At 41.1% G+C, this 17,126-nt stretch overlaps 1 protein-coding gene across 11 annotated transcripts in view; it reads left to right on the top strand.

Annotated features, from left to right (window-relative positions):
- Positions 1 to 17,126, top strand: part of plekha7a (pleckstrin homology domain containing, family A member 7a) — a 287,077-nt gene that overhangs the window by 237,493 nt on the left and 32,458 nt on the right. For 8 of the 11 annotated variants that reach the window (XM_041794816.1, XM_041794817.1, XM_041794819.1 and 5 more), the window contains 4 exons: positions 42 to 597; positions 3,068 to 3,151; positions 6,221 to 6,466; positions 9,795 to 9,848. In XM_041794816.1, the coding sequence (XP_041650750.1) occupies positions 42 to 597; positions 3,068 to 3,151; positions 6,221 to 6,466; positions 9,795 to 9,848 (940 nt within the window). The remainder of the gene's footprint in view (positions 1 to 41; positions 598 to 3,067; positions 3,152 to 6,220; positions 6,467 to 9,794; positions 9,849 to 17,126) is intronic. The other 3 variants (XM_041794825.1, XM_041794822.1, XM_041794821.1) reach the window with 1 other exon arrangement.

Below are 17,126 nucleotides of genomic sequence, written 5' to 3'. Positions count from 1 at the left end.
TACCCTGGTTATTAAAACACCCCCTTATGTTTCTCACTCAGCCCTCCATCCAGAGACAACACCCTCCCTCGTCGGACACCGCCCACCCAGCACAAATTCACCTCCACGGACTCCTACCAGACGCTGCCAAAGACCCCTCGTCAGAGCCCGCTCCCCTCCCGACTCGGCGAGTACAAGTACGCCCAGGACCGCCTCAGCCACTTCCGCCTCACCCCCGAGCAGGGCGGCACGGGGTCCAACACCGTTTGGCAGCTGTACGAGTGGCAGCAGCGGCATCAGTTCCGTCACGGCAGTCCCACGGCGCCACTCTACACTCCTGCCCCGGATTACCCGTTCGGCCCGCGCCCGCCATCCACCGTGCCCCCTTCCTCGTCTGCGCCAAAGTCTGAGGGGCTGACCAGGTGTGTGTCGGTGCCACCTTCAGCTGCAGACATCCCTCCACCTGGTCCTCCACCTGGGATGAGCAGAACCCTCTCGCCCACACGTAGGCCGCACACGCCGGCTGAGCGGGTGACAGTCAGACCCATGGGTGATCGGTCAGTGGTGGACATCCCCTTCACCATCTCCCCCCGCAGGAGTAAATCTCAGATGCTCAAGGTAAAACACTGAAGCAGAACTTCAGAAAAGTGAAGCTTTTATTTCAGCAGCAAATTTTCATTTTTCAGTTTGTTTTTAAACTATTGTCTGTGGTGAAGTAGCTACAAATGTTCACAATTTCTTGAACAAATTTGTTTATTTACAGTCAAGGGAAAGAGATAAGAGGTTAGAAAGGATCCTAAATGAGTGAAATAACCCAGAAGTTTTCAGGTGTCTAACCTGATAAAAGCCGTTCAAATGCCAAAGATAAAGAAAGGAGCTTCACCACGTCCTTTTTATCATCTCTTCCAGCACAGGATTCACTTTAAACATCACATTGCTTGTATCTACTTCACAAATCTGGTAGAAATCATACAGACTGAGCTGGCCTTTAGATGAGCTCAGGCCCTGCGAAGTGGATGCTGATGTATGACTTTGGCTTGCATGGTAGAGTTTTAACTTGCATTTGTAGATGCAGTGATGTGCTATGTGCACTGAGTGGTTTTCTAAAGGGTAACTGAGCCAACATTGTGATATCCATCACAGAATGATGACGATTTTAAAGCAGTGCTACATGGGGGGTCAAAGGTCACTTGCATTCATTAATGGTTTTTTGGCATCACCCCTTATGTTCAGAGGTTTCTCCAGATTCTCTGAATCTTTTGATAAAATGATGGACTATAAATGGTGAACTCTGTAAATTCCTTGATAGTCCTCATTTTGGAATCTTTTTCACAAAGTGTCGGGCCATTTTCCTTTGCAGTATTTAATGAAGTATAGAGCCCAACTAACCTGACACGCCAGATGGATTTGTTTCACGCATCCATCTGGTAAACCACGCATAGACAGCAAGCCTTTGAAAAAAACTCGCAGGGTGATTGGATGAACGTTCTGTCTGTCACATCTTTACGGGCCAATCAGAGCAACAAAACACGTGACGTCATAGCCCCAAACTGAGGTGCGCCACTACTGCCAACTAAACTCCATAGAGAACTACATAACGTGAACCATGAGGACTGTAGACATGTCAGTACACGACTTTTGTCATTTTTGAAAAGAAAACAACTCACTGCTGTTCTTTGTTGTTCTTTTGACAAAGAAATCTTGTCAACTTCTGTTAACACTGGAGCTTTAGCAGCATCCACGCTAATCTCTTCCACCATAACAGCACCGGCCTCTTGTTGCTGCTTGCTTACATCACGACTCCGCCTCGCCCAAAAGTACTGCCCCTCAACGCTGATTAGTCATGTCACTTTCTATCCGGGCCCAAATGGTTCAGCTGGGAGCTTTGCAAGAAAGATTCACCAGTGAAAAACATGGAAACAGGCAAATTTATCTGCTTTGCAAGGATAGAGCTCAACACCATTGTTTATTATGAATGACTGAGCTATTCAGGAGTGCTCCTTTTATAGCCAATCATGGTACTATGACTTGATACCCATTAACCTCCTTACCTGTTGAATGATCCAGGTGACTTTGAGCAATCCACAACTTTCCCAATCTCTTCCTGCCACTGTCCCAAATTTTTTGGAACTTGTCACAGGCATCATATTCAGATTGTTTATATCAAAATAATAATAATAGTAAATCAGATCATTTTTAGAATAAGATACCTTGTGTTTGTGCTGTGTTCAGTTGAATATAGTTTTAAAAGGATTTAACAATCACTGTATTTTGTTTTTACTCACATTTTACACAATTTCCCAACTTTTTTTGAAATAATTATAGGATATACAACTTAGATACTTTTTTAAAGAATGTAGGTGGGTGGTAATAGGTAATATGGGTGCCTCATTCAACAGCATCTCCTCTGTTGCCTGGATTGTATAAAATTCATTTAGTCTTTCTGGCTGTGTGTACCATTTATTCTCTTTTTTTTTAATTTTTGTTAAATGCCAAGTGAAAAACATCAAATAGTCTAGTTTGTCATGCAGAACCGTGTCAGTCATTGTGACAGTGTGGGCTGGATGTTGGATGTGTGCTCCACTGAACAGAATAATTGTTTTAGTGCCACAGGGTGACACCGCAGACAAATCCTCAATGCATCCTCTCAGTGAAATAACCTCAGCTGTCAAAGCTCTCAATCAAAAATAAACTCTTTTCAAAACATAAACCTAATATTTAATATTCAGTTTACTACCTGAATGATAAAACATTAGTCACATGGACACAAACTGATAAAAAATTAGCAGCTCCATTTGTATTTGCATATCACATTTTGTGAGTGAAACACTTACAAATATGCAAATTTACACCCACTCTCCTACAACCAGAAGCAACTTCATTTTGCCCAGAGAGAGAGGGGAAGAAAACTGTTTTGTTATCAAGGTCATGTGGGATTCTGCATCCTCTACAACATGATTTTTAGCCTTTGGGTGACATTGTGTTTGCCACAACACACATTGTCTTAATTGGATTAATCTTAATGTTAGTTTGTAAAATCAGACAATATAAAAAATGTGTTTTTATTGTGTGGCTTTTGTGTTTTCAGGCTTCCACTATTGAGAGACGGTCGATGCCTCCATCTGGATACATGACACACACAGTCAGTGCACCCAGTCTCCACGGCAAAACGGTATGAATAATTTATACGTCAACAGCAATGTCATGCAGATGTTAAGGTTTTAACTAACTAGATATAAGGTTTTCATGAAGTTGCCTTTTTTGTCTCTAATCTGATTTTTTAGCAGAAATCTCAAAGAAGTAAGGTTAAATATCGTAGTTATCAAAGACAGTAAACAACGTTTGCAGCATTTTCTAATTGTGCAATACAGTCAAAGGGCCAATCCCATTTCTACTTCTTAGCCCTTCCCCTTCATCTACCCCTTCCTCTTGAAACGGAGTGGTAAGGGGTAGGGAGGAAAACCTTCCCTAAATAAATGAGACGCCAGTTGATTGCTGTGCATCATCATCACACATTGCTGATAAACAGCTCGTCACTGAAGGTGGCAATAAAGCTCCGACCATCTCGTTCATACTATGGATCTCCATGTTGATCTTCTCCATGCACACTATATTGCCAAAAGTATTCACTCACCCATACAAATAATTGAAATCAGGTGTTCCAATCACTTCCATGGCCACAGGTGTATAAAATCAAGCACCTAGGCATGCAGACTGTTTCTACAAACATTTGTGAAAGAATGGCTCGCTCTCAGGAGCTCAGTGAATTCCAGCATGGTACTGTGATAGGATGCCACCTGTGCAACAAGTCCAGTGGTGAAATTTCCTCGCTCTTAAATATCCCACTGTCAACTGTCAGTGGTGTTATAACAAAGTAAAAGCAATTGGGAACAACAGCAACTCGGCCACCAAGTGGTAGGCCATGTAAAATGACGGAGTGGGGTCAGCAGATGTTGAGGCGCATAGTGTGCAGAGGTCGCCAACTTTCTGCTGAGTCAATCGCTACAGACCTCCAAACTTCATGTGGCCTTCAGATTAGCTAAGAACAGTGTGTAGAGAGCTTCATGGAATGGGTTTCATGTCTGAGCAGCTGCATCCAAGCCATACATCACCAAGTGCAATGCAAAGCATCGGATGCAGTGGTGTAAAGCACGCCGCCACTGGACTCTAAAGCATTGGAGACATGTTCTCTGGAGTGACGAATGGCTCCATCTGGCACACTAATGGATGAGTCTGGGTTTGGTGGTTGCCAGGAGAACGGTACTTGTCTGACTGCATTGCACCAAGTGTAAAGTGTGGTGGAGTGGGAATCATGGTGTGGGGTTGTTTTTCAGGAGCTGGGCTTGGCCCCTTAGTTCCAGTGAAAGGAACTCTGAATGCTTCAGCATACCAAGAGATTTTGGACAATTCCATGCTCCCAACTTTGTGGGAACAGTTTGAGGATGGCCCCTTCCTGTTCCAACATGACTGTGCACCAGTGCACAAAGCAAGGTCCATAAAGACATGGATGAGAGAGTTTGGTGTGGATGAACTTGACTGGCCTGCACAGAGTCCTGACCTCAACCCGATAGAACACCTTTGGGATGAATTAGAGCGCAGACTGAGAGCCAGGCCTTCTCTTCCAACATCAGTGTGTGACCTCACAAATGCGCTTTTGCAAGAATGGTCAAAAATTCCCATAAACACACTCCTAAACCTTGTGGAAAGCTTTCCCAGAAGAGTTGAAGCTGTTATAGCTGCAACGGGTGGACCAAAGTCATATTAAACCCTATGGATTAAGAATGGGATGTCACTTAAGTTCATATGCGAGTTAAGGCAGGTGAGCGAATACTTTTGGCAGTATAGTGTATATGTATATATGTATAGAATATATGTGAAAACGCTACGGTTGTGTTTTCTATAATCGTTGTGCCGAAAATATTTTTACATTTATGCACCTCCTTCGTAGTCCATTGTGCCATTTCACAATTGAACGCAGTGCATGGTGGGAAATTCATCATACCCCTTGGTTTCAAATGTGGTCCTGGAAAATCTTCGTTTCAAGGTCTGTGTAGCCTTTGGCCCTTAGCCCTAACCCTCGATTCAAAAGAGAACTGGGACACCCCTTCACCTAACGTGAACGTGCAAAACCAAGGGGAAGGGCTAAGATTGACTAAAAAGACAGACTCAGATCAATCTAGAAGCTGACTGAAAAAGGTTTGCTAACAGGTCATTATTGGAGTCAAATTCATCCTCTTTTTTTTGTCCTTTCTTTTTAAGGATCCCAACTTTTATTCAGGTCTTAGCATTGTTGTACAAAGTCTGTTTTGCAAGAAGGGGTTGTATTTAGAAACAGTACATTTTTTAAAGGAATGAAGGAAAACATTTTTTTTTCTTCAATAGGTAATTGTAAGTATTTTTGTTAAAATATGTTGTTTCGTATCTGGGATGGACCAAACATTGCCAGCCTTCATGGATCCCCTGATGTGGCTGGGTCCCTGAAAGCTCTCCCTTTTACCCCCCTTGCTTTAGTCATTGCCATTGACTTTTCTATCTGTATCAAGTTCTTTTTTCTCAATGTTATTACTTCGTATGTACCAGGAGTTCAAAATAGAAGCAGTTTTTCTTTATTTACAGAATTAATGGGAGATTTTACACACAGAAACTAAACTGGAAACGTTGAAATGCTTTCCCATATACAGGGACTTCAGTGAGTCATTTTGTACATGCACTCCTGCATATTTGTCAATAAACAAGAGTGTAAACAGTCTGTTTCACAGAATATGCACTTTGAAGCATGGTTCCAGACTTGACTGGTGTAGCAGTGCAGCACACATGAAAATCATAATATCTTAAAATGTTTCTCTTTATATTAAGTTGATTAAGAAACTGGTAAGAATTTGCGTAACAGACACCAGAGGTGCATAATGTGTTATGCATTTATGTAAAAAATGTTAACAGATATAGAATATGTCTGATTATGCTTTACTTTAAAGAGCCATTCAGCTGCAGATGAATACTGGAGAGATGTTGTTGAACATTTTCAGTGTTTCTGAGTCCTGACTTTCCTTTCAAGCCCACTATCCTCCAAAAATGTAGCTGCTGTTTTGTTTGTTCAATTCGGCCCTTCAGCTGCTCTCACGACAAAGTGGCCACTGGCACTGCAACTATAAGATTACCTTTTTGAAACCCCAGAAGTTTGACTGAGGTTAGGTTTTGGTTAGTTTTGATGCCACATTGACTGTCCTGTGGTGCCCGACAGCCCGAGGAGCTAACCCTGTTCCTCATTCAGCTGCGCCGGCATCAGGCCAAGATGGCCTCGGCTCGTGAGCACACCTTAGCTCAGCTCCAGCGGCTCAACGGCCCCAAAGATCCCCTCCACCACAACCACCTCCTCTCTGCTAGCACCACCTCTAGCACCAGCCCGCTCCTCAGCTCCGTCCCCTCTCCGGTGTCCCGCCTCGGACACATGGGCCTCTCAGCCGCCCTGGGCTCGTGCAACACCCAGGTGGGGGCACGCCGGCCTGTCCGCCCGTCATTGAATAGCGCTGTAGAGGTTGCCACTGTATTACACTTCAATCAAATATGCATTTAGTGACTGTATGTGTCTACAGCTGGTGTACTCTGTACTTAAACACACATTAGAGGTTTATTTTACAACTTGTGCATCCAAAGTTTCATGAAAATATGGATTTTTAAAAAAGAAATTAACAGATACGAAAAGACGCAAGTTTCATATCTATTAGTGCACATTGATCCTTTTGAAGTCACGCTGTTTTACAGCCTGATGCTACAGTCAAAACAGATAAATAATTAAAATACTCTCATTAATCTACACTCAGTACCCCAGCATGACAAAGTGAAAACAGAATTTTAGACCTTTCTGCAAATTAATGAAAAATAGAAAGCTAAAATATCATGTCACAACACTTAAAATTTAGCTCAGGTTCCTTCTGATGTTTCTTGAGAGTTGCTGAGATGTTTGTACACGTTGATTTGAGTCCACTTGTGGTAAATTAAACTGATTGGACATGATTTGGAAATGCACACACCTCGCTATAGAAGGCCTCACAGCTGATGATGCATCTCAGAGCAAAAACCAAGCCAAGAGGTCAAAGGAAAACCTGCACAGCTCAGACAGGATTGTTGCGAGGCACAGATCTGGGGAGGGCTACAAAAAAATCTGCAGCATTGAAGGTTCCCAAGAGCACTGTGGCCTCCATAATTCTCAGACAGAAGAGGTTTGGCACAACCAGGACTCTTCCAAGAGCCAAACTGAGCGATCGAGGGAGAAGGGCCTTAGTAAGAGAGGTGATGAAGAACCTGATGGTCACTCTGACTGAGCTCCAGAGATCCTGTGTGGAGATGGGACAAAGTTCCTGAAGAACAATCATCACTCGATCTGGGCTTTATGGCAGAGTGGCTAAACAGAAGCCTCTCCTCAGTGCAAAACACACGATTGGAGTTTGCAGGACTGCAGAAATAAGATTCTCTGGTCTGTTGAAACCAAGATTGAACTGTTTGGCCTCAATTCTGAACTTTACGTCTGGAGGAAACCAGGCATCGCTCACCACCTGCCCAATACCATCCCAACACTGAAGCACGATGGTGGCAGCATCATGTCGTGGGGGTGTTTTTCAGCAGCAGGGACTGAGAGACTGGACAGGGTAGAGGGAAAAATGAAATATATGAGATGTCCACATTGAAAACCTGTTCCATAGTACTCAGGACCAACTGGGCCAAGGGTTCACCTTCCAACATTACAACGGCCCTGTCGCGCCACATTATGTAATAATGCTGCACTATGTAACAATGTAATACATCTTCAATTCATTATGTAATAACGCCACATTTTGTAAGCCACTAAGCGATTAGGGTTAGGGCAAGGTAGTAGGGTATACCCTGGAGCCCACCTTAAGTCCTAGGGTTAGGGTTATTACATAATGCGGCGCTACAGGCCCTAAACACACAGCCAAGGAAGCACGGGTGTATCCTGTGTTGTCAGGGGTTAAATCAGTGGGGAGATTAACTCCAGCACCCACTTCGTCTGTGGTGAATTTTATGTTAGAAATATTTGGATTATTGAATATTTCAAATTAAATTTTTTAAATTTTCCCTCTTTCCCCAGAGTGTCTCGCTGAGATCTACCTACTTCCGGATTTCGCCTCCAGGCCTTTAGTTTGACACCTAATTGTACTGCATTGTTGAACAGCTCCAACTATCTCAGCTCGTGGAAAATGGAAGCATAAGTCACAAGAAAGTTATTTCTGAGGGATAAAATCAATCACAGAGAAAACCAACAGCCCCTTAGGCTGAATCCCAGTTCTCCCTTAACCCTCAATCTTAACCCTCAATCTCAAAATGCGCGTTCCCGCAAAGTGTAAGGGCTGTCCCAATTCTCCTGAGAGTTAAGTTTGAGGGCTTTATCTCCCTCAATTTTGAGATGTTCCTGGAGCTCCCTAGGTATTGAGGGTTGTCACTCAAAGAAAGATGACGGCGAATGCAGGGAAGAAATCAAGCTACAAATGTAAATTTCTTCGTTAATTATGAAAACAAAAGTTACGAAAACCACTCCCTTATCTTAGTTTAATGTTATTCAATGGATTATTTGCCTTTTTGTAACATAACATTTACTTTTATTTTTACAGTCGTAAGCCGGTAACCATACCATAACCGATTTACTACTGGTGTTTCGCGTTAGCTAATGGCCGTGTTATACGGTGACTTTCAGCTGAATATGTCCATGGTTGTGGTGTTATTTGGTTGAATATTAACATCTTCTCCTTCTTCTTCTCCTTCTTCCTCTGAATAGACAGACTATGCAGTTTTGCCACATTACTGCCCTCTACAGTCTGAAATCGTAACTGCTATTAAGCGGTGTCCCATTTCTAAGTCAAGAAATGGCCCTTACACTTGGTTTTGAGGGGCGAGCTAAGACTGAGGGTTGAGCTTGAGGGAAAAATTGGGGTTCAACCTAAAACCCTCTACTAGGCTACATCTGAACTTATGCATGGCTCTTGCAACCTAAAACAGGACTTGAGCAAGACTGGAGTTAAAGTCGTAGACCAGAGTACCGTAACAATGGCATTTAGACACCCTCTAATGAAACACCTTTAACTTCCTGTTGATCTCATGCATAGCTCTTCTGTAAATGATTGCATTAATGTGAAATACTGCAGAGATAATACCCCTTCAATGACTCATAAAGCAACACAGAAGTTGAAAGTTCAAACCCAAATCTCAGAACATCAGTGGCAACCTCTAGCAGAAGCTCCGTGCTTTAGTGTTCAGTCACATCAATCAGACATGGTGAATCTGGCCGCCGTCATAGAACCATCCGCCTCTTTTCCATGTGCTGTTCTCGGCTGGTCCGTTTCCATATCGTGCTTCTGGTGATCCTGTCCATAGCATGCAGCGCTGCTAACTCCTCCGCGTCCACAAAGCCATCCCATGCTTTGGCTAACTGGCTGATTGTGGATGTGTTGGTCAGTCTGGCCTCCTGGTCTGTGAATCTTTCATTGTCGGCCGTGTTTCTCTGTTTTTCTGTGGAGTGATGTGAGCTGAATTGAAGCTGAATTCAGCGATGTTTTAAGATCTGCTGCTTCTGATGGCTCTGGTTTGTGCTGCTGTTGTCTGTGGCAGTCGAAGCATCAGAAAAAGAAATGTGTGAGTGTGTTGATTGTGATGCATGTTTAGATTCGACACACGCCTCGCTACATCCTGCCAGACTGACTGTCAGCGAGGCTTTTTTACATTCAGATGACTCAGGCTCTGAATAATTGAATTCCTGCGGATAAAAATCAATAATGTGTGCTCACGTGTCTGTCACCCTGCAGGCTGATGACACCTACATGCAGCTGAAGAAGGACCTGGAGTATCTGGACCTAAAGGTGAGGAAAGGACATGCAGAGACTAGTCCACGCCCTGATTCCTGCTAGTTTAACTTTTCTGCTTTAATTCAAGTGTGTTCTATTTCTGCTTTGCACTTTTGATTTGAAAGATCTTCATTTCAAGCTAACACAGTTGGTGTTTCTTACTGACAGCCACTCCTAACACTCATGATTGACTGTTGTGCAGAGACAATTCTGTGTCCCAGCTACAGCTGTGAGATGTTTAACGAGACGAAGCATCCCTTGTACAGATCTAATGCTAACTGGTTTTAAAAGCAGCCGCCTCTTTGTGACTACGGCTCTGTGTTTTTTGTGATTTTGACTCCCAGATCAGAGCTCTAGAGCCCCTGATCCTCGCAGTACACAGTTTACTACTGCACTGCACTGCTGGGCCTCTCAGGCCTCTAATGAACGTAAGCTGGATGTGTACGTGTGCGTCTGTAGCGAGTAAATGTGATGTTAAAAAGAGATCTAAAGGGGCTGGGCAATACATGAACTATTTTAGATAGTGTTTTAAATCATTTAGAGGGCAAGGTACTATTGTTTACATTGATTTATTGATGTTATAGGATAGATGCATGGCATTATGCCTATGAAAAGACGGTAAGAACCACTAACAATTACATGCATATTAAACAGAAGATATTTTAGAATTTAGGAGATTTTATATTATTTTGTAAAACTCAAGTGACACTGTTTGATGCTGCAGAGACAAAAATAAAAGTCTTAGACGCCAAATATTGTGCATTTTATTATATTTAATCATCAAAATTGCAAGCAAACTCCTGCACACCGTCTCATAATTTCCCACCCTGCAACATATGTTGATGAACAGACACGTTTTCAAATATTGTTAAACCTTCCCCAAAACTTACCATGGTATACCATATTAACAACCAGTTTTTCATCCTGTGTTAAAAAACACATTACACAGATTGACCAAGCACTAAAATAGGTACTTTAATGTTGCTGCATTTAAAAACACAACAAAACTTTGTTTGCAGCATTCCTATACAGCAGCTTTTCATACAAAAATATATTTGAAAAAAAAAAGAGAGACTTAAAGCGGCCTTACACCTAATGACTTTTCCTCCAATTTCAAAGTCCCAGACAAAATTCCAAAGTTGGAGTTAAATCATAGGAGTGTTGCTAAAGTTGCAGCTCGCTCCCGTTGTCTCAGTTGCTAGGTGTAAGGTGGTCATAAGACTCGATTTTAGCAGTTTTTGGCGGTCTTTCTTCAGTCTTGACAGTATGGTAATATCAAACGTGTTTGATTTTGTCGTAAGTCTTATGTCTGGTCGTATCCAAATTGTGTTTCTCAGTTGACACAAATACCTAATCAGCCAATCACACGGGAGCAACTCAGCGCATTTAGGCATGTAGAATTTAGAATCAAGGCAGTTCTAAAGGCATAAAGGGAGGCCGCCCCAGTACTAGAAAGGTGTGCCTAATAAAATGGCTGGTTAGCGTATGTTCATGTACATGAGTTCATATACAGACATGTTATCATACTACTTCTTCATAAACACTCAGCGATCAGAGCATGTATGCCTCTACTCAGGCTTCATTCATTCGTCAACAAGTTGTTTCGGGTTTTAAAAAACCATTAGGGTCTAATCCTGCTGGCTCTTTTTCTCCTTTCTTTCTCTGAGTAATAGGGCATATGTGTTCCTTCCCCTCCTCATTAGGTTAGATGAGAAATAATAATCCCAAACTATTATCAGAGAGGATATAGGAGCCTATAACCAACAAGTACCTCTTAAATTCATCTACATATTTTGTGCATTTTAGTCTCTTAAAGTCTCCTTGCCTTAGCTAGTCTTAGTGTAGTAGCCCTCATGTAAAAAAGGTAATCGTCAAGGTAGGTAAGTGCTATTTTAATAGAGAAAACTGCCAAATATTAGATGTCTAAGACTTCTATTTTTGTTTCAATAGTATCAAAAATAATGGAATGTTAATACTATATTTAGGTTAAATAATAAGATGATATGATCCTTGGTCCATATCGCCCAGCCCCAGGATCTATAGCGTGTCTGTGATTGTGCGTATGTGCATTTTGCTTGTGCATGCTCCTACAGAGTTCAGCCTAGGGATGCATGTGTGTAGCCTGTGTGTGGGTGTGTATGTTTAGAAAGTCTTTGCTCTAGAAAAGACCATACCATCGCTCACAGCACCACATCCACAGCTTGAATGGTCTCATCTTCTCGTTTGCGTGTCCTCCACCCTCCACCCTCCTCCCATGTGGTGGTGTCGGCGATGCTGGTGAACATTTAGCAGTGGGCATGGGACGGCTCGGCAGTGCATGTGTTGTGGCTGTGGCTGTGGCCCGGTGGTCGATAAGCCAGCTGCTTCTTCCATCGTCTCTGAAACGCTGCACCTCCTTGACAATAACGCATACAGTCATTAACTGAGAATTTACAAGCATAAGAGAGAGCAGATAACTTGTTGGTTTTTCTCTTTTTTTAAAATTTGCACATCTGCTTGATTTTGATGCTCTTCAAACAAGAAACTAGAATTTCAGGAGGTTATTCTAGCATCAAAGAGTCTGGACAGAAACCTAAGGCTGATCATGGTATGGGATTATGTCAGTTGAACTGGACTGGGCTGTGCATTATAAAGCTTAGGCTCTTTACTCCAAACTCAGACTGTATAAAATATGGATGGAGTGTCAGTCACCCATCATGCTATTAGAGTATAAGTACTATGAAGCCCAACAACGGTGGCCAGCCAGCTTGATCAATCTAGAAATGGTCAAAGAGCTTGGAGTTGATGCAGGCCTACAGCTACAGTGCACCAACGTGTCAGTCAACTCAGCCACGCCCCTAGTTATGCAAATTTGACCCATAAAATCCATGCTGGGCTCCCTCCGTAACATATTTTGCTCTGACCAATGTCACGCCCCCTCGCCCACTTGGACCGTTTCTGAGTACAGCACGGCATACAAGAGAAAAACATACAAACAGCCCATCATTTTAAGTGTCTGAGATTGATTTGGCATTTATTTTGAAATTGACCAGATGATCACTATACTCCCATAGGTGTGTCTTCCTGTTTGGGTTGATCTGCTTTGTGTAGATTGACACATGCTGAAAGTGGGATCAGCTGAAAATCCACTTGGCACATATCTCCAGTGGATCAGAGCTTTAGGCTGCTTCTGGCAGGCACTGGAGAATGACTAAATGATGCCACTTATTTGGTTACTGCAGGATGCTTTTCAGTCCAGTCTGTGTCGATAGCCATATTAAAAACTCTGTTTCAGTCAGGGCCACTTTGTCAAGAAACACACATGAGTTGCGGCTATAAATTTCCTTTGTTAGCAGTTATTATTAAGCTTTTATTGCTGTTATTTATGATGGGTGGTGCGGCTGTTCTAGGATCCCCCTGGCCTTGCACAAGCCTATGTTGAAAGCATTAAGCAGGAACAGCACATTTACGCTGATAAGAAAAGCCTAAGGCAGGGAGGGAAGCAGCAAAAAAAACAAAAGAAGAGCAGGTATCAGAGACAACAGAATGACAGAAGCAGAATAAAAGAGGAGCTGGGGTGGAGGAGGGTTGTGAGAGAGAGCAGCAGAGCGTAGCCAGGCAAGAGCAGGCAAGGCAGCATGAGAGCGATCAGGCAAAAGCGTGCTGGCTGTCAGCTGATAAGGGCTTGCGTGCGATTAGCTGATCTCAATTATGGCAGCGCTTGACTCCATACCCTGCCTTAACTAATGCCATATGCTCCATTTTTGAGTCTTAAACAGTTACATCATGCCAGCTTGAAGCTTTAATGCTTATATCAATATCCTCCTGAGACCCAAGCTTTCATCTGCAAAGCATTTGTAGTTTCTTGCAGTTATTTTGGATAAGTGGGGCCTGATAAGTTTAAAACCTTGAGAGAAACTGCAAACTGAACAACACAGATCTAAAGAAGACCCCGTTTCAGTGGAAACAACGCTTCTCTGAAAAGGTTTTTGACCCTACATTTTGGCTCTGTCGAACATTATTATTATTATTTTTAGAATGTATAACACATCGCATTTAAATTTCCCCAAACTTTCTGAAAAAGTCCAAAGATTCAAAAAAACTTTGTCCCTTAAAAATCCATAAAATTCCTGAAAGTGTTCAAGTATATTCCTGAAATTTCAAAGGAAATTCCACCCAAAAATTTAAGCAGATTCCTACCAAAATTTCCAATCAAGGTTCAAATACATTACGCCAAATTCCAGGAAATATTATGGTAAATTGCCAATTAAAAAAAACCCAAAACATGCAAACAAGTTCCCCCAATTTTCAAATGATATTAAAGAATTTCTTTTAGCAATTTCCACCCCAATTTAAAGAGAAAAAATTTCGAATTAATTCCAAAACAGAAACACACACACACACACAAAAAAAAAATTCATAGAAAATCCTGGAAAAAATCAAAAAATTACCTCAAACTTCCAATGAAAGTCCCCCAAATTTTCATTTTTATTCAAGAAAATATTAAATCAAATTTCATCCAAAATGTCATAATTAAATTACATAAACAAATCCCACCAAAATTCCATTAAAAATCATGGACGTTTTTTAAAGGAACCCCTAAATATCCATACAAATTGCCTCAAATTTACAATGATTTTCAAGAAAATTCCAATTATAATATCCCTAAAAAATTTCAATTAATTCCTCCTCCTAAAATTCAAATTATATCCCAAATAATTTCAAGAAAAACTCTTGAAAATTTCAGAGCAGAGTACTTTAACTTCTATTATAATGCCGGACAATTGCCCTAAAAAATACTAATAGCAGAAATTACTACTGTGTTATTGGAAAGACAAAATGTATTGTCCTTTTTTGTACATGCAGGTCTCAGGAGAAAATACCAACGCCTGCACAGCGTGTGCCCATAAAGTCATTAACTATTCTGACTAAAATCAGTTTTTGAACCACGCTATAGATATATTTATTTCTGATGTAAAAAAGTGACATTTTAGTATGGAGTGTTTATGTGACTTCTGATGCTGCTGCAGCCGGCCTCTAGTGGACACTCAGGGAACTGCAGATTTTGCACTTCCTTTTCAATCATGGAGGTTGCCACTTTTTTACCAAACATGTAGCAGGTAACAACAAGCTTTCACACCAGAAACATCATTTCACTGTGCCAAAATGTGGCGGCTATTTTTCAAATCTTTGACTCCCAACAAGCACACATCAACAATCAAAATGCTGGCTGTTGCTAATGGTAGAAGAGTTTTAAGGTAGACTGTCCTCCTCTCCAACACAGCATGATCTTTGTCTCCTTTTCATGTTAATAAGTCTGTATCAGTACTGAGCAGTTTATGGTTTTAATCTGATATTATGTTGCCCAGACTGAGACTGTCAGCAGGCTTACACTATGCACACAGCTGGACCTGTTTCCAAACTAACAGTCTTTACTTGATGATACATTTAACACCCGACATCTATGACCTCAGACATACGCCTAATCACTGCTCCGGGACAGTCAGCTCCCTGAAATCACTCCTCTGATCAGTCCGTAGCACAAATAGGTGAACCTTGAAGCGTACCCTTAATATCATTATTAATATAGTTTAGTTTATTTATTTATGAAGGGAGTGTGCAATGACATTGATCATTCATACAAAGTAAATGAAAACATGGTTGCACCAGATTTAGCAAGTCGCTAATTTCCATCTGTTGTCCCACTTAAAACAGACAAAAAACTTACATTAAAGTCCCAAAAACAAGGGCAGACACCTGACAGGACACAGCTGACAAGACAAAGTACAAAATAATACACTATTGGTCATTATAGAGGCCGATAAATAAGTCCTACACATTGTATATAGGTAAGAAAGTAGTCTAAAATGTTCACATATGTATTTTAAAGGCTAACACACCTGATAAATAAAAACATAAATAGACCATGTTTTAATATAATTTAACTTATAAAATAGATGAAAAGCCAGTCCTTCCTCCCAGCCATCATGGCTTAAAGGAGGAAGCGGCGCAGTAAATGACACAGTGTAAAAAAGCACACTGGCTTCCTGCCTGTGTACACCGGTACCTTTGTGCACAGACCACAGGAGAGAGAGGCCAAAACCTAATATTATCTTCAGCCCACGGCCCCCAAAATAAAGGTGCCAGAAACCGGGGCCCCCTATTGTACCTGAAGGTGCTTGAAGCATAGAACACAACCATGCCAATCAAAAATAGTCATGTGCAGACTTCCTTTTTTTGCATTTTTTAAACATTGCTTTGATTTCAGCATAAATTTCACCAATTTAACCAATATGCCACAAATACCCACTAATCTTTTGCTTGTATTTTTTTTTTTGAAAATGAAAATATTTTTTGTAAGGCTTGTTTTTTGGTCCCCTCTCATGTGGAGAACTGCTCTGATGTATCTCAGTTTACCAGAGGGCAGTGAAAAAAACACTGCAGACTTTGCTGCAAGAATGTTTTATTAAAATATACAGAATTTATTCCTTTTTTTCCAGATGTGCATAGAAAGACGTGTCATAAAATTTGCCTTTTCATGCCTTTTTATCATGTCTCCCTTGATGTGCAAAGGTCTTAAGATTAAAATAATTATAGTTACAGAGTATTCATGTTTAACCTTCATAGTTTTAGTGGGGTTTTTTTTAGTCTATCAAAAATATTTCAGTTTTTGACAATAAAAGTCCTCACATTTTAGTGAAAACTTTTAGTCAAGGTATTTATTTTTTTAACTAATTTAATCAGCCAAACTATAAGATTGATCAAATGTAAAACACTCTTATCAACTCAATATCAATACTCAATATTTTTCTAAAACGTACTGATGAAAATACTGACTCACCTCATGCGTATAATGGAGAAGTATTCTGGATTTATGATTTCAGAGCATTTTAGTCTCGTTATAGCCTCCGTTATGAAAACTGCTCTGACTTTTCATCATCAATTATCTATTTTTAGCTAGTCTAAAGAACCATTCTTACAGGCCTAGAATTGCCTGTGGACCTCTGGTAATTTGTAAATTACCTCTTGATGTCAGTGTTTGGTGCGGTGCATTCACACAGGATAAGGGTAATTTGTAATGTACTCGAATTTGCAGACATTTCTGAAGGAAAACATGAGGGTTCTGCAAAGTTAATACAAAAAAATGCAGTGTTGTGTTTATCACATTATGCAGCTGATCAGACAGGAAGAGAGAGAACGTCGAGCATCCCTCATATTAATGTGTGAGAAAAGGATATGTCTAATGTTAAATATGAACCTCTCCTGTTTGCTGTTTGCATGTTCTATTCATTTATGCATCCACAATTACTCTGC

The sequence above is a fragment of the Cheilinus undulatus genome, linkage group 9, assembly GCF_018320785.1.
Source record: "Cheilinus undulatus linkage group 9, ASM1832078v1, whole genome shotgun sequence".
Taxonomy (NCBI): domain Eukaryota; kingdom Metazoa; phylum Chordata; class Actinopteri; order Labriformes; family Labridae; genus Cheilinus; species Cheilinus undulatus.
Note: the sequence above shows the minus strand (reverse complement) of the source record. Positions and strands in the feature narration are given on the sequence as shown.